Source organism: Chlorocebus sabaeus, chromosome 13 (assembly GCF_047675955.1).
Source record: "Chlorocebus sabaeus isolate Y175 chromosome 13, mChlSab1.0.hap1, whole genome shotgun sequence".
Lineage (NCBI taxonomy): Eukaryota > Metazoa > Chordata > Mammalia > Primates > Cercopithecidae > Chlorocebus > Chlorocebus sabaeus.
The window spans coordinates 10,179,000-10,203,763 of record NC_132916.1 but is presented as its reverse complement, the minus strand read 5'-3'; the positions used below and the strand labels follow the sequence as shown (position 1 = coordinate 10,203,763).

The following is a 24,764-nucleotide window of genomic DNA, read 5'->3' as shown; positions in this document are numbered from 1 at the left end:
TCAGTTCTGCTCTGATGTTAGTTATTTCTTGTCTTCTGCTAGCTTTTGTATTTGTTTGCTCTTGCTTCTCTAGTTCTTTTAATTGTGATGTTAGGGTGTTGATTTTAGGTCTTTCCCACTTTCTCCTGTGGGCATTTGGTGCTATAAATTTCCCTCTAAACAGTGATTTAAATGTGTCCCAGAGATTCTGGCACATTGTGTCTTTGTTCTTATTGGTTTCAAAGAACTTATTTATTTCTGCCTTAATTTTGTTATTTACCCAGTAGTAATTCAGGAGCAGGTTGTTCAGTTTCCATGTAGTTGTGTAGTTTTGAGTGAGTTTATTAATCCTGAGTTCTAGTTTGATTGCACTTTGGTGTGAGAGACTATTTGTTATGATTTCTGTTCTTTGGCATTTGCTGAGGAGTGTTTTACTTCCAATTATGTGGTCAATTTTAGACTAAGTGTGATGTGGTGCTGAGAAGAATGTATATTCTGTTGATTTGGGGTGGTGAGTTCTGTAGATGTCTATTAGGTCAGCTTGGTCCAGAACTGAGTTCAAGTCCTGAATATCCTTGTTAATTTTCTGTCACATTGATCTAATATTGGCTGTGGGGTGTTAAAAACTCCCACTATTTTTGCGTGGAAGTCTAAGTCTCTTTGTAGGTTTCTAAGAACTTGCTTTATGGATTTGAGTGCTCCTGTATTGCGTGCATATATAATTAGGACAGTGAGATCTTCTTGTTGCACTCATCCTTTTACCATTATGTATTGCCCTTCTTTGTCTCTTTTGATCTTTGATGGTTTAAAGTCTGCTTCATCAGAGACTAGGATTGCAGCCCCTCTTTTTTATTTTCTTTCCATTTGCTTGGTAAATATTCCTTCATTTCTTCATTTTGAGCCCATATATGTCTTTTCACCTTAGATGGGTCTTCTGAATACAGCACAACAATGGGTCTTGACCCTTTATTCAATTTCCCAGTCTGTGTCTTTTAATTGGGGCATTTAGCCCATTTATACATAAGGTTAATATTGTTATGTGTGAATTTGATCCTGTCATTATGATGCTAGCTGGTTATTTTGCCCATTAGTTGATGCAGTTTCTTTATAGTGTTGATGGTGTTTACAATTTGGTATGCTTTTGCAGTGGCTGGTACTGGCTTTTCCTTTCCTTTCCATATTTAGTGCTTTCTTCAGGCAGGCCTGAAGTGCTCTTGTAAGGCAGGCCTGGTGGTGACAGAATTCCTCAGCATTTGCTTATTTGTAAAGGGTTTTACTTCTCTTTTGCTTATAAAGTTTAGTTTGGCTGGATATGAAATTCTGTGTTGAATATTATTTTCTTGAAGAACGCTGAATATTCTACATCTTTCTTCGGTGTGGATGTTTCCTGCCCTTGAACATCGGACTCCAATTTCTTCAGTTTTGGAATTCAGACTGACTCTCTTTGCCCCTCAGCCTGCAGATAGCCTATTGTGGGATCTTGTGATCATGAGAAAGGGGAGGTTCCAAGATGGCTGAATAGGAACAGTTCCGGTCCACAGCTCCCAGCGTGAGCGACACAGAAGATGGGTAATTTCTGCATTTCCAACTAAGGTACTGGGTTCATCTCACTGGGGTTTGTCAGACAGTGGATGCAGTCCACAGAGCATGAGCTGAAGCAGGGCAGGGCATTGTCTCACCTGAGAAGCACAGGGGGTTGGGGAATTCCCTTTCCTAGCCAATAGAAGCTGTGACAGATGTACCTGGAAAATGGGGACACTCCCACCCTAATACTGTGCCTTTCCAATGGTCTTAGCAAACAGCACACCAGGAGATTATATCCTGTGCCTGGCTTGGATGGTCCCACACCCATGGAGCCTCACTCACTGCTAGCACAGCAGTCTGAGATTGAACTGCAAGGCAGCAGCAAGGCTTTGGGAGGGGGTCTGTCATTGCTGAGGCTTGAGTAGGTAAACAAAGTGGCCGGGAATCTCGAAATGGGTGGAGCACAACACAGCTCAAGAAGGCCTGCCTGTCTTTGTAGGCTCCACCTCTGAGGGCAGGGCATAGCCAAACAAAAGGCAGCAGAAACCTCTGCACACTTAAACGTCCCTGTCTGACAGTTTGGAAGAGAGTAGTGGTTCTCCCAGCATGGAGTTTGAGATCTGAGAACAGACAGACTATCTCCTCAAGTGGGTCTCTGACTCCTGAGTAGCCTAACTGGGAGACACCTCCCAGTAGGGGCTGACTGACACCTCATACAGCCGGGTGCCCCTCTGAGATGAAGCTTCCAGAGGAAGGATCAGGCAGCAACATTTTCCATTCTGCAATATTTGCTGTTCTGCAGCCTCCACTGGTGATACCCAGGCAAACAGGGTCTGGAGTGGACCTCCAGCAAACTCCAACAGACCTGCAGCTGAGGGTCCTGACTGTTAGAAGGAAAACTAACAAATAGAAAGGACATCCACACCAAAACCCCATCTGTATGTCACCATCATCAAGAACCAATGGTAGATAAAACCACAAAGATGGGGAGAAACCAGAGCTGAAAAGCTGAAAATTCTAAATATCAGAGCACCTCTTTTCTTCCAAAGGAATGCAGCTCCTCACCAGCAACAGAACAAAGCTGGATGGAGAATGACTTTGAAGAGTTGAGAGAAGAAGGCTTCAGACTATCGGTAATAACAAACTTCTCTGAGCTAAAGGAGGATGTTCGAACCCATCCCAAAGAAGCTAAAAACCTTGAAAAAAGACTAGACGAATAGCTAACTAGAATAAACAATGTAGAGAAGACCTTAAAGGACCTGATGGAGCTGAAAACCATGGCACTACGTGACGCATGCACAAGCTTCAGTAGCTGATTCGATCAAGTGGAAGAAAGGGTATCAATGACTGAAGAGCAAATGAATGAAGTGAAGCAAGAAGAGAAGTTGAGAGAAAAAAGAGTAAAAAGAAATAAACAAATCCCCCAGGATATATGGGACTATGTGAAAAGACCAAATCTTTGTCTGACTGGTGTACCTGAAAGTGACAGGGAGAATGGAACCAAGTTGGAAAACACTCTTCAGGATATTATCCAGGAGAACTTCCCCAACCTACCAAGACAGGCCAACATTCAAATTCAGGAAATACAGAAAACGACACAAAGATACTCCTCGGGAAGAGCAACTCCAAGACACATAATTGTCAGATTTACAACAGTTGAAATGAAGGAAAAAAATGTTAAGGGCAGCCAGAGAGAAAGGTCGGGTTACCCACAAAGGGAAGCCCATCAGACTAACAGCGGATCACTCGGCAGAAACTCTACAAGCCAGAAGAGAGTGGGGGCCAATATTCAACATTCTTAAAGAAAGAATTTTCAACCCAGAATTTCATATCCAGCCAAACTAACTTCATAAGTGAAGGTGAAATAAAATCCTCTACAGACAAGCAAAAGCTGAAAGACTTTGTCACCACCAGGCCTGCCTTACAAAAGCTCCTGAAGGAAGCACTAAACATGGAAAGGAACAACCCGTTCCAGTCACTGCAAAAACATGCCAAATTGTAAAGACCATCAATGCTAGGAAGAAACTACATCAATTAATGAGCAAAATAACCAGCTAACATCATAATGACAGAATCTAATTCACATATAACAATATTAACCTTAAATGTAAATGGGCTAAATGCTCCAATTAAAAGACACAGACTGGCAAATTGGATAAAGAGTCAAGACTCATCACTGTGCTGTATTCAGGAGACCCGTCTCAGGTGTAGAGACACACATAGGCTCAAAATAAAGGGATGGAGGAAGTTCTACCAAGCAAATGGAAAACAAAAAAAATGCAGGGGTCGCAATTTTATTCTCTGATACAACACTTTAAATCAATAAAGATCAAAAGAGACAAAGAAGGCCATTAGATAATGGTAAAGGGATCAATTCAACAAGAAGAGCTAACAATCCTAAATATATATGCACCCAATACAGGAGCACCCAGATTCATAAAGCAAGTCCTTAGAGACATACAAAGAGACTTAGATTCCCACACAATAATAATGGGAGACTTTACCACCCCACTGTCAACATTAGACAGATCAATGAGACAGAAAGTTAACAAAGATATCCCGGAATTGAACACAGTTCTGCAACAAGCAGACCTAATAGACATCTACAGAACTCTGTACCCCAAATCAATGGAATATACATTCTTCTCATCACCACATCACACTTATTCCAAAATTGACCACTTAGTTGGAAATAAAGCATTCCTCAGCAAATGTAAAAGAACAGAAATTATAACAAATTGTCTCTCAGACCAAAGTGCAATCAAACTAGAACTCAGGATTAATAAACTCACTCAAAACTGCTCAAATGCATGGAAACTGAACAACCTGCTCCTGAATGTGTACTGGGTACATAACAAAATGAAGGCAGAAATAAAGATGTTTTTTGAAACCAGTGAGAACAAAGATACAACATACCAGAATCTCTTGGACACATTTAAAGCAGTGGGTAGAGGGAAATTTATAGCACCAAATGCCCACAAGAGAAAGCAGGAAATATCTAAAATTGACACCCTAACGTCACAATTAGAACTAGAGAAGCAAGAGCAAACACATTCAAAAGCTAACAGAAGGCAAGAAATAACTAAGATCAGAGCAAAACTGAAGGAGATAGAGACATAAAAAATCCTTCAAAAAATCAATGAATCCAGGAGCTGATTTTTTTTTAAAGATCAACAAAATTGACAGATCGCTAGCAAGACTAATAAAGAAGAAAAGAGAGAAGAATCAAATAGATGCAATAAAAAATGATAAAGGGGATATCACCACCGATCCCATAGAAATACAAACTACCATCAGAGAATACTATAAACACCTCTATGCAAATAAACTAGAAAATCTAGAAGAAATGGATACATTCCTGGACACATACACCCTCCCAAGACTAAACCACGAAGAAGCTGAATCCTTGAATAGACCAATAACAGGCTCTGAAAGTGAGGCAATAATTAAGAGCCTACCAACCATAAAAAGTCCAGGACCGGAAAGATGCACAGCCGAATTCTACTAGAGGTACAAAGAGGAGTTGGTACCAATTCTTCTGAAACTATTCCAATCTATAGAAAAAGAGGGAATCCTCCCAAACTCATTTTATGAGACCAGCATCATCCTGATACCAAAGCCTGGCACATACCCAACAAAATAAGAGAATTTTAGACCAATATCCCTGATGAACATTGATACGAAAATTCTCAATAAAATACTGGCAAACCAAATCCAGCAACACATCAAAAAGTTTACCCTCCATGTTCAAATTGGCTTCATCCCTGGGATACAAGGCTGGTTCAACATAGGCAAATCAATAAATGTAATTTATCATATAAACAGAACCAAAGACAAAAACCACATGATTATCTCAATAGATGTAGCAAAGGCCTTCAACAAAATTCAACAGCCTTCCTTGCTAAAAACTCTCAATAAACTAGGTATTGATGGGACATATCTCAAAATAATAAGAGCTATTCATGACAAACCCACCGCCAATATCATATTGAATGTGCAAAAACTGGAAGCATTCCCTTTGAAAACTGGCATGAGACAGGGATGCCTTCTCTCACCACTCCTATTCAACATAGTATTGAAAGTTCTGGCCAGGGCAATCAGGCAGGAGAAAGAAATAAAAGGTATTCAATTAGGAAAAGAGGAAGTCAAATTGTCTCTGCAGATGACATGACTGTATATTTAGAAAACCCCATTGTCTCAGCCCAAAATCTCAAGCTGAGAAGCAACTTCAGCAAAGTCTCAGGATACAAAATCAATGTGCAAAAATCACAAGCATTCCTATACACCAATAACAGATAAACAGTCAAATCGTGACTAAAACAGCAAAAGCAATGGTAACAAAAGCCAAAGTTGACAAATGGGATCTAATTAAACTAAAGAGCTTCTGCACAGCAAAAGAAACTACCATCACAGTGAACAGGCAACCTACAGAATGGAAGAAAATTTTTACAATGTACCCATCTGACAAAGAGCTAATATCCAGAATCTATACTCCCATTCACAATTGCTTCAAAGAGAATAAAATACCTAGGAATCCAACTTACAAGGGATGTGAAGGTCCTCTTCAAGGAGAACTACAAACCACTGCTCAACGAAATGAAAGAGGACACAAACAAATGGAAGAACATTCCATGCTCATGGATAGGAAGAAACAGTGTCATGAAAATGGCCATATTGCCCAAGGTAATTTATGGATTCAATGCCATCAAGCTACCAATGACTTTCTTCACAGAATTGGAAAAAACTACTTTAAAGTTCATATGGAACAAAAAAGAGTCCACATTGCCAAGACAATCCTAAGCCAAAAGAACAAAGCTGGAGGTATCACACTACCTGACTTCAAACTATACTACGAGACTACATTAACCCAAACAGCATGGTACTGGTACCAAAACAGAGATATAGACCAATGGAACAGAACAGAACCCTCAGAAATAATACCACACATCTACAACTATCTGATCTTTGACAAACCTGACAAAAACAAGAAATGGGGAAAGGATTCCCTATTTAATAAATGGTGCTGGGAAAACTGGCTAGCCATATGTAGAAAGCTGAAACTGTATTCCTTCCTTACAACTCATACAAAAATTAATTCAAGATGGATTAAAGTCTTAAATATTAGACAAAAAGCCATAAAAACCCTAGAAAAACCTAGGCATTACCATTCAGGACATAGGCATGGGCAAGGACTTCACGTCTAAAACACCAAAAGCAATGACAACAAAAGTCAAAATTGACAAAAGGGATCTAATTAAACTAAAGAGCTTCTGCACAGCAAAAGAAACTACCATCAGAGTAAACAAGCAACCTGCAGAATGGGAGAAAAATTTTACAATCTACCCATCTGACAAAGGGCTAATATCCAGAATCTACAAAAAACATAAACAAATTTACAAGAAAAAAATCAAACAACCCCATCAAAAAGTGGGCAAAGGATATGAACAGACACTTCTCAAAAGAAGACATTTATGCAGCCAACAGACACATGAAAAAATGCTCATCATCACTGGCCATCAGAGAAATGGAAATCAAAACCACAATGAGATACCAACTCACACCAGTTAGAATGGTGATCATTAAAAAGTCAGGAAACAACAGGTGCTGGAGAGGATGTGGAGAAATAGGAACACTTTCACACTGTTGGTGGGACTGTAAACCAGTACAACCATTGTGGAAGACAGTGTGGCAATTCCTCGAGGATCTAGAACTAGAAATACCACTTGACCCAGCCATCCCATTACTGGGTATATACCCAAAGGATTATAAATCATGCTGCTATAAAGGCACATGCACATGAATGTTTATTGCGGCACTATTCACAATAGCAAAGACTTGGAATCAACCCAAATGTCCATCAATTGTAGACTGGATTAAGAAAATGTGGCACATATACACCATGGAATACTATATAGCCATAAAATAGGATGAGTTCATGTCCTTTGTAGGGACATGTATGAAGCTGGAAACCATCATTCTGAGCAAACTATCACAAGGACAGAAAACCAAACACTGCATCTCACTCATAGGTGGGAATCGAACAATGAGAACACTTGAACACAGAGTGGGGAATATCACACACTGGGGCCTGTCATGGGGTGGGAGGAGCGGGGAGGGATAGCATTAGGAGATATAACTAATGTAAATGATGAGTTAATGATTGCAGCACACCAACATGGCACATGCATACATTTGTAACAAACCTACATCTTGTGCACATGTACCCTAGAACTACAAGTATAATAATAACAAAAAAAGGATGTTGAATATTGCCCCCCGACTCTCTTCTGGCTTGTAGGGTTTCTGCAGGAAGATCCACTGTTAGTCTTATTGGGTTCCCTTTATGGGTAACCCAGACTTTCTCTCTGGCTGCCCTAAACATCTTTTTCCTTCATTTCAACCTTGGTGAATCTGATGATTGTGTGTCTTGAGGTGGCTCTTCTCGAGGAGTATCTTTGTGGCGTTTTCTGTATTTCCTGAATTTGAATGTTGTCCTGTCTTGCTAGGTTGGGGAAGTTCTCCTGGATAATATCCTGAAGAGTGTTTTCCAACTTGGTTCCATTCTCCTCGTCACTTTCAGGTACTGCAATCAAACATAGGTTCAGTCTTTTCACATAGTCCCGTATTTCTTGGAGGATTTGTTCGTTCCTTCTTATTCTTTATTCTCTAATCTTGTCTTCATGCTTTACTTCATTAACTTGATCTTCAATCTCTGATATCCTTTCTTCCACTTGATTGATTTTGCTATTGATACTTGTGTATATGTCATGAAGTTTTTGTGCTGTGTTTTTCAGCTCCAAAAGGTCATTTATGTTCTTCTCTAAACTGCTTACTCTAGTTGGCAATCCTTCTAACCTTTCTTCAAGGTTCTTAGCTTCCTTGCATTGTGTTAGAACATGCTCCTTTAGCTTAGAGGAGCTTGCTATTACCTTCTGAAGCTGGGACCCACTTGAGGAGGTAGCCTGTCCCTTATCAGAGCTCTAGTGCTGTGCTGGGAGATCCACTGCTCTTTTCAGAGCTGGCAGGCAGGAAACTTTAAGTCTGCTGAAGCTGCACCCACAGCCAACCCTTCCTCTAGTTGCTGTCCCAGGGAGATGGGAGCTTTGTCTATAAACTTCTGACTGGGGCTGCTGCCTTTCTTTCAGAGATGCCCTGCCCAGAGAGGAGGAATCTAGAGAGGCAGTCTTGCTACAGTGGCTTTGCCAAGCTGCAGTGCACTCTGCCCAGTTCAAACCTCCTAGTGGCTTTGCTTACACTGTGAAGGGAAAACCTCCTACTCAAACCCCAGTAATTGTGGACACCCCTCCTCCCACCAAGCTTGAGTGTCCCAGGTCAATTTCAGACTGCTGTGCTGGCAGCAAGAATTTCAAGCCAGTGGAGCTTAGCTTGCTGGGCTTCATGGGGGTGGGATCCACAGAGCAAGACCACTTATCTCCCTGGCTTCAGCCGTTTTTTCAGGGGAGTGAATGGTTCTGTCTTGCTGGCATTCCAGGGACCACTGGGGCATGAAAAAAATCTCCTGCAGCTAGCTCAGTGTCTGCCCAAACGCCAGCCCAGTTTTGGGCTTGAAATCCAGGGTCCTGGTGGTGTAGGCACCCCAGGGAATCTCCTGGTCTACAGGTTGTGAAGACCATGGGAAAAGCATAGTATTTGTGCTGGAATGCACTGGTCCTCACGGCACAGTCCCTCACAGCTTCCCTTGGCTAGGGAAGGGAGTTCCCCGACCCCTTCCACTTCCCAGGTGAGGTGAGGCCCCACCCTGCTTCAGCTCACCCTCTGTGGGCTGCACCCATTGTCTAACCAGTCCCAATGAGATGAGCCGGGTACCTTGGTTGGAAATGCAGAAATCACTCACCCTCTGTGTTGATCTCACGGGGAGCTACACACCGGAGCTGTTCCTATTCAGCCATCTTGCCAGCCATTGACTCTTTCTGAATTTTTAAGTGGAGCATTTAGGCCATTTAGATTCAATTTTAGTATTGAAATGTGAGGTACCATTGCATTCATCATATTCTTTGTTGCCTCCATACTTCGGTTTTGTTTTTTGTTTTTGCTTTTTAACTTGTACTTTTGTTGTATAGGTCTTGTGTGATTTATGCTTTAAAGAGGTTCCATTTTTATGTGTTTCTAGGATTTGCTTCAAGATTTCGAGCTCCTTTTAGCAGTTCTTCTAGTGGTGACTTGGTAATGGTGAATTTTCTTAGCACTTGTTTGTCCAAAATGACTGTAACTTTCCTTCATATATGATGCTTACTTTTGCTGGATACAAAATTCTTGGCTGATAATTGTTTTGTTTGAGGAGGCTGATGATAGGGCCCCAATCCATTATAGCTTGTAGGGTTTCTGCTGAGAAATTTGTTGTTAATCTGATAGGGCTTCCTTTATAGGTTACCTGGTGCTTCTGTCTTACAGCTCTTAAGATTCTTTTTTTTTTTTTTTTTTTTTTTTTTTTTTTGAGGCAGAGTCTCACTCTGTGGCCCAGGCTGGAGTGCAGTGGCCAGATCTCAGCTCACTGCAAGCTCCGCCTCCCGGATTTACGCCATTCTCCTGCCTCAGCCTCCCGAGTAGCTGGGACTACAGGCGCCCGCCACCTCGCCCGGCTAGTTTTTTGTATTTTTTAGTAGAGACGGGGTTTCACTGTGTTAGCCAGGATGGTCTCGATCTCCTGACCTCGTGATCCGCCCGTCTCGGCCTCCCAAAGTGCTGGGATTACAGCTCTTAAGATTCTTGCATTCGTCTTAACTTTGCATAACCTGATGAGAATGTGCCTAGGCAAAGATCTTATTGTGATGAATTTCCCAGGTGTTCTTTGTACTGCTTGTATTTACATGTTCTTTGTGTTTCTTGTATTTGCATGTCTAGGTGTCCAGCAAGGCCAGGTAAGTCTTCCTATTATATCCCCAAATATGTTTTCCAAGTTTTTAGTATCGTCTTCTTCCTCAGGAGTCATGATTATTCTTATATTTGGTCATTTAACATAATCCCAGACATCTTGGAGGCTTTGTTCATATTTTCTTATCCTTTTTTCTTTGTCTTTGTTGGATTGGGTTAATTTGAAGACTTTGTCTTTGAGCTCTGAATTTATCTTTTCTACTTGTTCAATTCTATTGCTGAGACTTTCCAGAGCATTATGCATTTCCAGAAGTATGTCCAAAGTGTCCTAAATTTTTTATTGTTTTTTAAATTAAGCTATCTATTTTGTTGAATATTCCACCCTTTACTTCTTGCATCATTTTTTTTTTATTTCCTTGCATTGGACTTTGCCTTTCTCTGCTCCCTCCCTGATTAGCTTAATAACTAATCTCCTGAATTATTTTTCAGGTAAATCAGGGATTTCTTCTTGGTTTGGATTAATTGCTGGTGAACTAGTGTGATTTCTAGGGGTGTGATGAGCCTTGTTTTGTCATATTACCAGGGTTGGTTTTCTGGTTCCTTCTCATTTGGGTAGACTGGTCAGAAGGAAGGTCTAGGACTAAAGACTGTTGTTCAGATGTTTTTGTCCCACAGGATGTTCCCTTGATGTAGTACTCTGCCCCTTTTCCTGTGGATGTGGCTTCCTGAGCTGAACTGCAGTGATTGTTGCCTCTCTTCTGGGTCTTGCCACCTAGTGAGTCTACCCAGCTCTGGGCTGGTACTGGGGGTTATCTGCACAGAGTCCTGTGATGTGAACCATCTATGGGTCTCTCAGCTGTGGATACCAGTGCCTGTCCTGGTGGAGGTGGTGGAGGATGCAATGGACTCCATAGGGGTTCCTAGCTTTGGTGGTTTAATGCCCTATTTTTGTGCTAGTTGGCCTCCTGCATCAGCTGTAGTAGTGTGGAGAGGGACTAGAGGTGGGTGGGCCCCAGAACTCCAAAGATTATATGCTCTTTGTCTTCTGCTACCAAGGTGGGTAGGGAAGGGCCATCAGTTGGGGGCGGGACTAGGCATGTCTGAGCTCAGCACTTTCCTTGGGTGTGTCTTACTGAAGCTTCTCTTGGGGATGCGGGTAAGGTTCCTAGGTCACTGGAGTTGTGTACCTAGGAGGATTATGGCTGCCTCTGCTGAGTCATATGGGTTGTCAGGGAAGTGGAGGAAAGCTGTCTGTCACAGGCCTCACCCAGTACCCATGCAAACCGAAGGGCTAGTCTTACTCCCACCATGCCCCCCACCCCCCAACAGCCCCAAGTCTGTTTCCAGGCAGAGGGAAAGTCAGGCTTGAAAACTTGCCTGAGGTTTTCTACCTCCCAGCTGTGAAAGAAAAGGGCTTTAGTCCTCCCACCTGTGAAGTCTGCAAGCCAGATTCATGCCCTCCCCCAAGTTCTGGCCAGTAGGCTTCTCCCCCTGTTCGAATTGTTACAAAGTTCAGACAAAGCAGTCCTCCCTGTGGAGTTTTACCCTCTGTTCCTCTGGCCACCCTCCTGATGGATCCCTGTGGTGCCAGGCAGGAATGGGCTGCTTGGGGATCCAGCAAGCTCCCAGGTCTTCTCTGCTCCTTCCTCTACCCCTGTATTTCACTTGGCTCAGCTCTCTAATTTTACTGAACTCCAGGTAAAGTTGGGAACTTCTCCCACAAACAGACTTTCAGCTTCTCCAGTTGGGGGGTGTGTTTGAGGGAGTAAGGCCCCCCTTTGCCATTTCTGCAGTTGGGGCACTCACAGTATTTGGGGTGTCTCCTGGGTCCTGCAGGAGCAGTCTGCTTCCTTCACAGGGTCTGTGGGTCCTCTCAGGATTGCTGGTCTGTTCTTACAGTCAATATCAGGCTAAAATTCACAATACAAGCCTCCACAAGCTGCTCTGTCCAGAGCTGCAATCTAGTTCTGCCTTCTGTCCGCCATGATCCCTCACCTCTCTGGTTTTTCTTCTTTCTATTACTTTAAAGATGTTACTTCATTGTTTCTGACTTTAATTGTTCCTGATGAGAAGACATCAGTCATTTGTGTAACTGTTCCTCTACATAAACAATGTTTTTTCCTCTGGCTTATAAAATTTTCCTTGCTATCTTTGATTTTAGACAATTTAACCAAGATTTGCCCAAGTAAATCATACATTTTTACTTTTCAAAATCATATTTCTGATTGATTAATTTTCTTGAATCTGTGAGCTTCTTACTTTCTTCATATTTGGAAAGTTTTCAGTCATCATTGCTTCAGGCATTTTTTCTCTTCCAGTATCTCTTTCCTCTCTTGTGATATTTGATCACAAGAACAAATGATCATATGTATATTTTAAATGTTCTTGCTAATTCCATCATTTCTGTAATTTCTGGGTCTATTTGTATTGAGTGATTTTTCTCCTGGCTATGGATCACACTAAATGCTTTTTGCATGTCTAGTAAATTTTTAAATTTATGTCACATATCGTGGATACCAGACATCTGAGAAATTTGGTTTTGTTGTTTACCTATGAAGAGGTTAAGTTTTCTTCTGATGGGCAACTAATTGATGTTTAGATGATTTTGGTGTTTCTGACTTGCTTTTCAATCTTGCTAGGATTTTTGTGGAGTAGACTTTGCTCTTAAAATACATCAACTCTGTTTCCAAAGAATGGCTTTTCTGGGGTCTCTACTGAATGCCCAAGATTTGCAATGAGGTCTCTTCTCTAGCTGGTAAGAACTCAAATATCTCCCAGTGCTTTGTGAGCTCTGCCATCTCCATTGAACTCACTGTTCCCTTGTAGTTGTTCTTTCCCCAGTAGCTGTTCTTTGTCCTGCTTTCATTGTGGAATCATTCCCTGTGCATACGCAGGTTTATATTACACTGAGGCGACTTCTATGTGCATGACTGTAGCTCTTTATCTCCACAAATTCTTTCTTATTATTACCAAGCGTAGAAAATCCCAGCTGCCTTTGTAATTCCAAATTCTAGTGTCTCTCAGTTCATCAAGACTGCTGTGGTCCGCTTGGGCTCCATCTCTTTGCCCTTCAATCCATGATGAAATACACAATACTTATGGAGTTGATCACATTTGTTTCCTGTTCTAAATTATCTCAATACACTACTGTCTGTTGTGCAACATGTGAAAACAGTATTTTCATATATTTTATAGTCATTTGCTTCCAAAAGACTGTTATGCTTACACCTGCTTTTTGTCCACATACCTGTCCCTTTTACTTTTCAGCCTTTATGTACTTTCTGACTCTCATCTGCCTTCCTGCTTTTGCTCTTCATGTCCTGGTAACACATGTCCTTTCAGACCACTGGTGCTTCAGACCCAGTGTGTTTATACAGGTATGTATGTGTGCATATATATATGGGTATATATACACACACATATATATATATTTATGTGTAAATGAATATTCAGTTACATACTTGAATATTTATATATAAATATTTAAAATGTTATATTAAAATATATAAAAATAGACATACTTAGTGAAACAATATAATTTTTAATAAAATATTTAAAATATATAAATTTATACAAAAATTTAAATATAAAATTTGTACATAAGTATATAAATATTCAGACATATATATAAATATTCAGGTGTGTGTGTGTATATATCTATATGTCTTAATTTTTTTTTTACTTATTACCCGTGACAAAAATGGCAAACAAACCTTCGGGAATTGAAGTTTAGAATGACAAAATTGCATGGGTGAAAGATGACATTGATTTTTAGTGGGCATTGCAGAATGGTACTGTATTTAAGCATGTGGTCATTTGATCTTCTGAGCTTTACATGAATGTGACTTCACCACCTCCGTATATTCTGCTCCTTCCATAAAACTATTAGGAAATACACCAGGCCTAAAATTTCTCTTCTCTTAGACTCTTTGCTCAAAAGCAAAGGTCCTGAGACATTTTGCCAAAATGTGAATCTAAGAGAAATTTGTCCCTAGGAAGTGAACCTAAAGCATGGCTCTTCTAACCAATAATTGAGTTGGCTGTTGCTCCTCTTATGGTTTTAATCAAATACATACGCATTTGGGTAGTTTTCTGGGGTCCTCTGATGCCAGTGTGGTATCATAGATGACCAAGATTGACAGTTCCTTCCTGTGACAGTGGTGGAGGATGTGCCTCGATAACTCTGTCCATCACCATGGTAGCAATCCTGGACCACAGGACTTTTCTCAGGTGGTGCTGAAAATAAAATAAAAGACATCATAGTAATTGCATGAGCAAAGAAACATGGGAGGCAATTTATGTCACAAACTGGACAGTAGCCTCTGAAAATTATTACTATTCTTTTTTCTACTAGTAGCAAAAGGATGTGAAAAGACTCAATAGAGTCATAGTATTCTAGAATTTTAATAAGTTCAAATAAACATTATTTTTAAATCTAAAGATAAAGAATAGAGCAGAATGCTGGACACTGGAAATTACATTCATGTGCAGCTCCATCCTATGAATCTCTACTGGGTTTTCATGAAAACCACAGGGCAGAAGACCAGAATGCAATGCATTCCTTGGTGTAGGCTGTAGGAGGTGACTGGTGGTCAGTCAGGAGCAGGCATGAGACCCTTCCACATTTCCCTAGACCATTGCTCATACCAAGGCAAAAGCCTTAACCTTCTGAATATTTGGGCAGGAAATCATCCTGCATTTAGGAGTGCAGGCAAAGACTCATTGTTTCTCAAGGAGGGTTAGAGACAAACAACTTATTCCCTTGGAGGAGAGACAGGGAGTCTTCTGGTGCTCAGAATCCTGAATTGCAACAAAGCAGAATTCTCTTCCTCTTCTCCTGTAGACTCACTGCCAACGCAAGTTTCATGAGAAGAAGAGGCAAGAACACCTAGAAATCTCTAACTTCAAAGCCATGTGAACAGGGCCTGTGAAAGACTGAGGTAGGCCAGGGAGAGAGAGCATTTGTTGGCTACCTCCTGCTGTGTAGCCCCAGGACAATTAAAAATAATGCAGTCTCCTTAGGTTTCTATAGGATATCATACTGAAAGGCAACATTCTTAAGAGATTGCGAACTGTGGATTGCAATGAAAAAGGTCTATTTTAAATCACCGGAAAGGCTTATTGGCTTGGAAATCTTCACATATTTGGCAGGTTGTTAGAATATCCATTTTGGCTAGGACACTGAAATGACCCACTTAATAACCAGGGGAGTGGTAAGTACAGTGCCCTGGAGGGTCTGTGCGCTTCCTAAAGACACTGTGCCCTTCCTAAAGACACTGCCTCCTCACAGCGTGCCAAAAATCACAGCTCTGGATCCCCCAGAGAGGGCGCTGAGGCTTTCTTCCACATAGCAGACCCTCAACCAACCCTCCAGTGTACCACTGAAGGCGTCTGCATCAGTAAGATTTTCCATGGTTTTTCATCCCACTGTACAGATGTCTAATCACAAACGTCTTACCTTGTTCAGAAGGAGCCTCTGTGCTTGGGACCGGGACCACCGTGGGAGTTGTGAGGACACTTGATTCTGTCACTGGACATTGTGTCAGGTTGCAGTACTCCCACCTGACTCTGGGATCCATGGTGTAACACCAAGGGCGAATCTCAGCATCTGGATTTCTGCAGTAGTTCCTGGTCAGGCCACTGGAAATTTCAAAACAATACAGGTTACCAGAGATGGGAGAAGATTCAAGAGCACTTAGCGCCCTCTACGTTTTGCCGTAACAAAGTGTTAGCAAATACCTTTGAAATATTCCCATTATACATACAATAATATTGCCATAAGCACAAATGGTCTTCAACTTCAACTTATAAACAAGTGTGGACACATCACAGATTATAATTTTTATTTTAAAACATCAAAAGTAGTATATGCTCTCTATAAAAACTGAGATAATATATGTCTGTACAAGAAAGGATCAGAATATCCTCCTTTCACCTTCTGCCAAATACTTTCCTCCAGAATAAATGACGTAGATTTTGAAGTATATATCTTAGAATTTTTAAATGCACATACAAAGGTATCTCCACCTGTCTAGCTCTTTGTATCTCTCTCTATAGGACTATATAGTAATGGGTAAGTTGGAACTCAAATACATTTCCCCAAGGAAGAAAGGACATCCAAGATTATATAATTCCCATGCTAGCCCCCTTGCTCTATTTACTCATAGTGTAGCATAAATGCTCTACATTTGCAATATAAAATAATCATGAAGATAGTATTACTATAAATACTGTATCTGGTAGAGCAGGAGGTTTGGCTCTACAAGACTTATAAAAGCTTCCCTGGAAAACTAGCTCCCAGGTAGGATGTTGCTTCTCTAGGATTGGTTCATGGGAAGGACCTCCTCTCCTGCTCTCAGTCCATCCTCTGCTGGCTGCAGCCACTCTGGTACTGAAGGAATGGGTGATGAGTTGAAAGAACAGCGGGACCCAAGGCATAAAGGGAGACAGCTAGGTAGACTATGGGATCTGAAGGGGCCAAGTGGCTATGGAGGAGTCAGAAAACAATGCAGTAAGAGGCACAACAGGTGAAGACCCTAGACTGGGGGAATCTTGGAGAATGCATTCCCCCTTATGCCACCCAAGAACGTTGCTCCAACCTCTCAGAATCCTCATATTATTTTTCTTCTACTTACATAGCATTCTTTCACATCTTTTATTACACAATCCTGCTGATAAAACATTCTTTTATTTGTTCTTTGTTTTTAGGATGACAGAATATGTACTTACATAATATTCATTTTCAGTGATCGCTTGCTGTGCACAGCGTTTAAGTTTGCTATTTTTATTTTCCTTCTTATCACTCTAAAGGTGTTATTCCATTGTTTCTGACTTGATCTTTTTTTTTCTTCTTAGTGTGTTATTTCATTGTTTCTGACCTGAATTTTTCTTCTTCTTACCACTCTACAGGTGTTATTTCATTGTTTCTGATATGATCTTGTTTTCCTTCTTACTACACTACATGTGATATTTTGTTGTTTCTGATTTGATCTTTTTTTCTTCTTACCACTCTAAAGTTGTTATTCTATTGTTTCTGATTTGTGTTGTTTCTGATGAGAAGGCATCAGTCATTTGTGTCACCGTTACTCTATGTAAATGTATGCTTTTTTCCTCAGGCTTCAAATAAGATTTTACTGTCTATCTTTGATTATGGACAATTTAATTATAATGTGTCCAACTAAATCATACAGTTTTACTTTTAAAAATCCTATATCTGATCCATTGAGCTTCTTGACTATGTGAGTTTATCATATTTTCCATATTTAGAAAGTCATCAGCCATCACTGCTTCAAGTATTTTTTTCTGTTCCAACATCTCTTTCCCCTCCTCTGTGACTTGCTTTAAACATATATTAAATATTTTGATATTTTCATAAATGTCCTTGAGGCTCTGCTTATTTATCTTCTCAGGCTTTGTACGAGTGTGCTGTGGTTCGTACCACCCTAATATTTTCTAGTTAGTTTTATCATCTGTACTATCTAGTATGATTATAAGGCCATCCAGTGATTTTCTCATTAAAGGGATGTCTCTTTTTTTAGTTCTTCACTTCCATTTGGTCCTTTTACAATTTTTCTTTCTGTTTATATTATCCATTTATTTCTTGTTCATGCTTTCTTTAAATCCTTGAACACAATTATGATACATACATTTTAAATCTCCTTGCCAATTCTGTTATTTTTATCATTTCGGGGTCTATTTGTATCGACTGATTTTTCTCCTGGTTATAGGTAACACTAAATGCTTTTTGTATGTTCAGCAAATTTTTAAATGTATGTAACACATTGTGGATACCATATAATTGAGAGATTTAATGTTGTTTACCTCTGAAGAGATTTTCTTCTGATGGGCAATTAATTTACTTGGAGATCACTTGGATCTTTTTAGACTTGGTTTCTAAGCTTTTCTAGGGTGTTTCCAGAGTAGACTTTATTCTAGGAATGCATTAATTCTACTCCTGAAGTATGGCTTTTTTGGGGTCTCTGCTGAATGCCCAAGATGTTCAATGAGGTGTCTCTCCTTAGGCTGGTCAGAGCTCAAATACCTCCCAGTGCTATATGAGCTCTGGCATCTTCATTGAGGTCACTGTTCCCCTGCAGTTGTTCTTTCCCCAGTAGCTGCTCTTTATGCTCCTTTCTCTCTGGAACATCTTTCTGTGCATACACAGCTTTCTATTTAGCCAGACACTCGAGGAGACTTCTGTGTGTATTCCTGGAGCTCCTTTTCTCCACAAATACTTTCTCATTATTACTTAACCTAGAAAATCTCAGTTTTATTAGTTACCGAAACTCCAGTCTCTCTTCCCAGTTTAGCAAGACTGCTGTGGAATGCTTTGGTTAAAACTCTTTGCCCTTAAGTGTAGGAAGAGTAATTATGGGGTTGATCTTATTTGTTTCCCTTTCTAAATTATCTCAGGTTGTACTGCCTGCTGTCTAACATGTGCAAACAGTTTTTCCATATTGTTCATACTCACTTATGGCAAGAGGCCAGTTCTTGTCAGACATGCATTTTTTGTCCATGTACCTGCCCATTTTAATCACTGCAACTGTTTACTTCCTGACTTTCATCTGCATTCCTGCTTTTATTCTTCCTGACAACCCATATCCCTTCAGAAAAGTGGTGCTTAGAACCCAGTGTGTTCATACAGGTGAGTACTCATACATAAATATAGGCACTAATTACTACTTCTTCTTCACTTTTTTTTTAAGATTGAGTCTTGCTCTGTCACCCAGGCTGGAGTGCAGTGGCATGCTCTCAGCTCACAGCAAACTCTGAATCCCAGGCTCAAGTGATTCTCCTGCCTCAGCCTTGCAAGTAGCTGGAATTGTAGGTACCCACCACCATGACGAGCTAATTTTTGTAGTTTTGGTAGAGATGGGGTTTTGCCATGTTGGCCAGGCTGGTCTCGAACTCCTGACCTCTGGGATCTGCTCGCCTTGGCCTCCCAAAGTGCTGGGATTACAGGCCTGAACCATTGCACCCAGCCTGAATTTGATACTTCTGATCCATGTCAAAAATGGCAAACACAAACTTCACTTCAGGGATGAAGGATAGAATGATAGAATTGCATAGTGGAAAGACTACACGGATCTTTAGTGGGCACTGTGGAATGATACTGTGTCTAAGCATTTGGTCATTTGATCTCCTTAGCTTTACATTAATGAGACTTCACCACCTCCATATATCCTGCTGCTTCCATCAAACTGTTATGAAATATAACAATCCTAAAATTTCTCTTCATTCAGACTCTTTGCTCAAAAGGAAGGTTCCTGAGATGTTTTGCTACAAACTCTGAGTCTATGAGAAATTGAGACTTAGGAAGTAAGTTTGTAGCATGGGCCAGCTAAGAGAAATTTTAGTTGACTGTTGTTCCTTTTATGGCTAACATGATAGACATACGCATTTGGATAGTATAATGGGATCCTCCGATGCCAATGTGGTGTCATAGACAACCAAGACTGACATGTTCTTCCCGTGATAGTGGTGGAGAATGTGCCTCGATAACTCTGTCCATCACCTTGGTAGCAGTCCTGGACCCCAAGGCTGTTTTCAGTTGGTGCTGAAATTAAAAGAGAAAATCAAGCTCAGCATTGCCTAGAAAAGAGAAACATGTGAAAAAAAATTATGACACACAAAGTGGAATAATCTGAGGATTAACAATTTACACTCTTCTATATTAGTATGCAAATTGAAATGTAGAATAAAGATTCTATAAATTTAATAAGTAGTCATAAATATTTCAATTCAACCCTGGGAAACTAAAAAAGAAACAAACAAAAAACAGATCAGAGTGCCTATACTTCAAAATTACACTCATGTGATGGTCTTTTGCTTACACCTCTTCTGGGTGTTCGTGAGAACAAGGCAGGAAATCAGGGTGCCATGCATCAGGCTGTGCAGGCTGTAGGTGGTGATTGACTGTCAGTGGGGGGTGTACGTGAAACCCTTGCACATTTTCCTAGACCACTGCTCCTCCAAAGCAAAAGCCTTCAGATTCTGGGGTATGGAGCAGAAAAAGATCTTGCATCTAGGACTTGCAGGTAAAGACACAATGCCTCTCAGGGAGGAGGAGTACAGGCCAAAATTTTATAGCGTAGGAGGGGAGACAGGGAATCTTGGGCCCAGGATCCCTCATGACAACAAAGCTGACATCCACTACTCTTCTTATCAAAAAACAATGGAGATACATGTTCCATGAGAAGGAGGGATGAGAACACTGAGAAATCCCTTCCCTCAAATCCTAGGTGTGCACAGCCTGCCCAAGATGAAAGTAGGCTTGGGAGATAAAGAATTCGGTGGCTATGTATTGCTTCAAAGACTCGGGACAATATGGATCTAATGAAGTCATGTTAAGTTTCTCAAGAACAACAGCCTCAAACGTGACATTCCTCCAAAATGGTAAAGCTGAAGACTGCAATAAACACTGCCTGCTTGAAGAAAGGGCTGCACAGGCTTAGGAACTTGGTAAATCATCACAAATTTGGCAGGATGTTAGAATATCCATCTTGGCTAGGACACTAATAACAGGGGAGTGGTAAGTCCAGTGCCCTAGAGGGTCTATGCCCCTTTTAAAGACACCATCCCTCACATGGCACTCAACATCACAACATCACAACTCTGGTTACCCCAGAGAAGGCACTGAAGCTTTCTACTCATTGGCTGCCCACGACTTCACCTTTGACTTCCTGTGCATCATGGAAGGCTTCTGCATCACAAAGATTTTGCAACTCTTTTTATCCCAATGTCCGAAGGTATGGTTGTCTGACCGCAGACTTCTTACCTTCTTCAGAAGGAACCTCTCTGCTTGGAACTGGGACCACCGTGGGAGTTGCGAGGACACTTGATTCCGTCACCACACATTGTGTCAGGTTGCAGTATTCCCATCTGACTCTGGGATCCATGGTATAACACCAAGGGCGAATCTCAGCATCTGGATTCCTGCAGTAGTTCCTGGTCAGGCCACTGCAAAGTCCAAAACAATACAGGTCACCAGGGATTGGAGAAGAAACAACGCCACCTGACACCCTTTATGTTTTGTTGTACCAAAGTGTTAAGCGAATTTGAAATATTCTCACTAAAAGTCCCAAAACACTCACAAATGGTCCTCAACTTCTAAACAACTGTGAACATTTCAAAGACAGATTATTATTCTTATTGTAACACATTCAAAGTAATCTATTGTTTATAAGAAAACTGAGAGAAAACATCAATGTGTACAAGAAAGGGTCAGAATACCATCCTTCCACCTTCTGCCAAATACATTCCTCTGGAGTAACTGAGAGGGATTTTGAAGTGTGTCTTGTAGATTGTTTTATGCACATACAAATGTTTCTCAATCAGGCTTTCTGTATGTCTCTCTATAAAACTGCATGATCTATTCAGTGTTTGATTTGCTGGTTTGTTGTTTACCTAAGGAATCCATCCACATGATCTACATTCCTGAATTTATTTACATACAGTCGATCTCAATATCTACTTCTCAGCTTTCAGACCTGGAGGATGCTGTAGCAATGGCGTCTCTCCCCTGTTACTCCTGATGGTGATGGATATGCTCCCTCCTTGTCCTGTCATCTGTTTAGCCAGATTTTGGCCAATCATATGGATCTTTTCAAAGAACGTAACTTTCTGTTTCACGGATTTACTCCTTTGTTGGTCTATTTTCTTGTCCACTGAATGTCATTGGTTTGGACTATTTCCTTCTATCCACTTTCCTTGTGTCTTATTTGCTTTTCCTTGCCTAGATATGTCATCTGGGTCTTATTAAGTTGTGGTCTTAGATCAACAGCTGTCAAAGCTTTTGTTCATAGGAACTCCGCTTTTTACTTCTTAGCTTTGAATTGGGGTGATTTAACTATGATGTATTCCAGTAAATCATAGAGTTTTGCTCTTTAAAATTCTATACCTGAGTCATTTAGCTTCTTGACTATGAGTTTCTTGTTTTCTGGATATTTGGCATGTTGTGAGCTATCATCACTTCAAGTATAATTTCTGTCACAATATATTTTTCTTCTCCTTCTGTGACTTGCTTAAAACATATATTAAATGTGTGGATTTTTCCTAGATGCCCTTGAGGCTCTGCTGATTAATAGGTTCAGTCTTTGTGTGTGTGTGTGTGTGTGTGTGTGTGTGTGTTTGTGTGCCTGTTGGTCTGCCGGTCTATCCTGTGGTCTATGTAGCTCCTATTGAATTATTTTCTAGGTCACCTTTCCTACCGTAATATCTAAAGTGACGATAAGGTCATCCAGTGAGTTCTTCATTAGATGTGTACCTTTTCTCTGTTCTTTAATTTTCATTTGGCTTTTCAATTCTTTTCTTTTCTCTTGCTATTCTGCTTTTGTTTCTCTCATGGTCAGCTTTTGCTGACATTTTCCTGAAACACAGTTCACAGAGATGCATTTTAAATGTTCTCACCAATGTTATCAATTCTATCATTTCTGGGCCTGTTTGTGGTGAGTGGTTTTTCTCCCAGTTATGTATCACAGTGAAAGCTTCTTGTGTTTCTATTAAATTTTTAAATAGAAGTCATGCAATGGAAATGCCATATAACTGAGCAACTTGTATTTGTCCCTTGCCTCTAAGCGGGGGTTGAGTTTTTGTCTTGTGGAATGCAGTTAATTTACTTGGAGATCAATTGGATCCTTTTAGACTGGCTTGGAAGAAGGATTGCTGGAGTGTTTCTGGAGTCACCTTGACTCTAGGAATAAGATGATCCCAATCCCAAAGTACAGCTTTCTTTGGTCTCTACTGAAAGCCCAAAATGTAGTGAGGTGTTCTCCTCTGAGTGGTCAGAATTCAAACATCCCCCAGTGCTATGTGAGCTCTGTCATCTCCATTGAGCTCACTGTTCCCCTGCAATTGTTCTTTCCCAAGTAGCTTTTCTTTATTGTTCTTTCTTTGTGGAAATTCTCCCTGTGCATACGCAGCTTTGTGTTTAGCCAAAGGCTTGAGGAGACTTCTGTGTATATTCCCGGAGCTCCTTTCCACCACAAACTCCTTCTCATTCTTAGCCAGCCTAGAACATGTTAGATGCCTGAGGCATCGCAGACTCCAGTCTCTCTCCTCAGTTAAGCAAGACTACTGTGGTCAGCTGGGCTCCATCTGCTTGTCCTGCAATCCAACACTGTGTCCAGGAAGGAAGACAGGCGAATGATGGGGTTGATCTCCTTTGATTCCCTTTCTCAGTTCTCTCATGCCTACCATATCTGTTGTCCAACCTGTGAAAACAGTTTTCTCATGTATTTGATAGTCCTTCATGGAGGAAAGGCTGGCATAGCTAGACCTGGGTTTCTGTCCATCTTCCTGAATGTGTAACTCTTCAGCATCTCTACACTTCCTGACTCTCAGCTGCCGTCCTACTTTTGCTCCTCATGTGCTGGCAACACATAGATTTTCAGACACCTTGTTCTCACAACCCAGTGTGTTTGTACAGGTTAGAGGAGAAAGTGATTGGAAGATCTCAATGTCAATATAGATATCCTTCACTTGTTACCCAAGACAAACATGGCAAACACAACCCTCACTCTAGGGCTTGGAGATTAGAATGACAGAATTCCCTGGATAAACTATTGCACTGGTCTTTAGTGGGCATTGTAGAACGGTGCTATTTCTAAGCACATGGTCATATGCTCTTCTGAGCTTTCTATTCATGAGACCTCACCACCTCCAAATATCCTCCTGCTTCTGTCAGCTATGAGAAAAAACAGCTGGCCTAACATTTCTCTCCTTTCAGACCCTGTGCCCAAAGCAAGAAGCCTGAGACATTCTATCCAACATTCTGGGTCTGAGAGAAATTTGGTCATAAGAAGTTAGCTGGAAGCATGTCTCTTCCAGGAGAAATTTAAGTGGGCGGCCGTTTCTCTTGGGAGAAAACTCAAAGACGTACCCATTTGGGTAGTATTCTGTGGTCCTCTGATGCCAGTGTGGTGTCATAGAGGACCAAGACTGACATGTCCTTCCTGTGACAGTGGTGGAGAATGAACCTCGATAACTCTGTCCATCACCATGGTAGCAGTCCTGGACCCCGGGGCTTTGCTCCATTGGTGCTGAAATTCAAAGAGGAGAAATCAAGTTGAGTAATTTCCAGGACACAGAAGCATGAGAAAAAAATCTATGACAGAAGCAGGACAGTCATCTCTGAAAATGACGACCATGCTTTGTTCTATATTAGGAGGCGGATGGACGTGCCAATAACAAAACTCAAAGATCCATAGCATTCTGGAACTTCAATGAGTTTTTAGAAAGATTTTCTTTAAAACCTGGGCACCAAAGGACAGATCAGAGTGCCTATCAGTCAAAATTGCACTCACGTGCATGTTCTTTGGCAAAGATCTCTTTGAGGTGTTCCTGAGAACAAGGCAGGAGACCAGAGTGCCATGCATCAGGCTGTGCAGGCTGTAGGTGGTGATTGTCACTGGGGGCAGACATGAAACCGT

The 24,764-nt window shown here is 41.0% G+C and overlaps 1 protein-coding gene across 1 annotated transcript in view; it reads right to left on the bottom strand.

The window, feature by feature from the left end:
• The window catches only part of LPA (lipoprotein(a)), a 196,160-nt gene that overhangs the window by 27,949 nt on the left and 143,447 nt on the right, over positions 1-24,764 (bottom strand). Inside the window, exons 44-48 of the mRNA XM_073022675.1 lie at positions 24,215-24,374; positions 21,113-21,294; positions 19,732-19,891; positions 15,794-15,975; positions 14,412-14,571 (exon numbers count right to left, since the gene is read on the bottom strand). Of these exons, the coding sequence (XP_072878776.1) occupies positions 14,412-14,571; positions 15,794-15,975; positions 19,732-19,891; positions 21,113-21,294; positions 24,215-24,374 (844 nt within the window). The remainder of the gene's footprint in view (positions 1-14,411; positions 14,572-15,793; positions 15,976-19,731; positions 19,892-21,112; positions 21,295-24,214; positions 24,375-24,764) is intronic.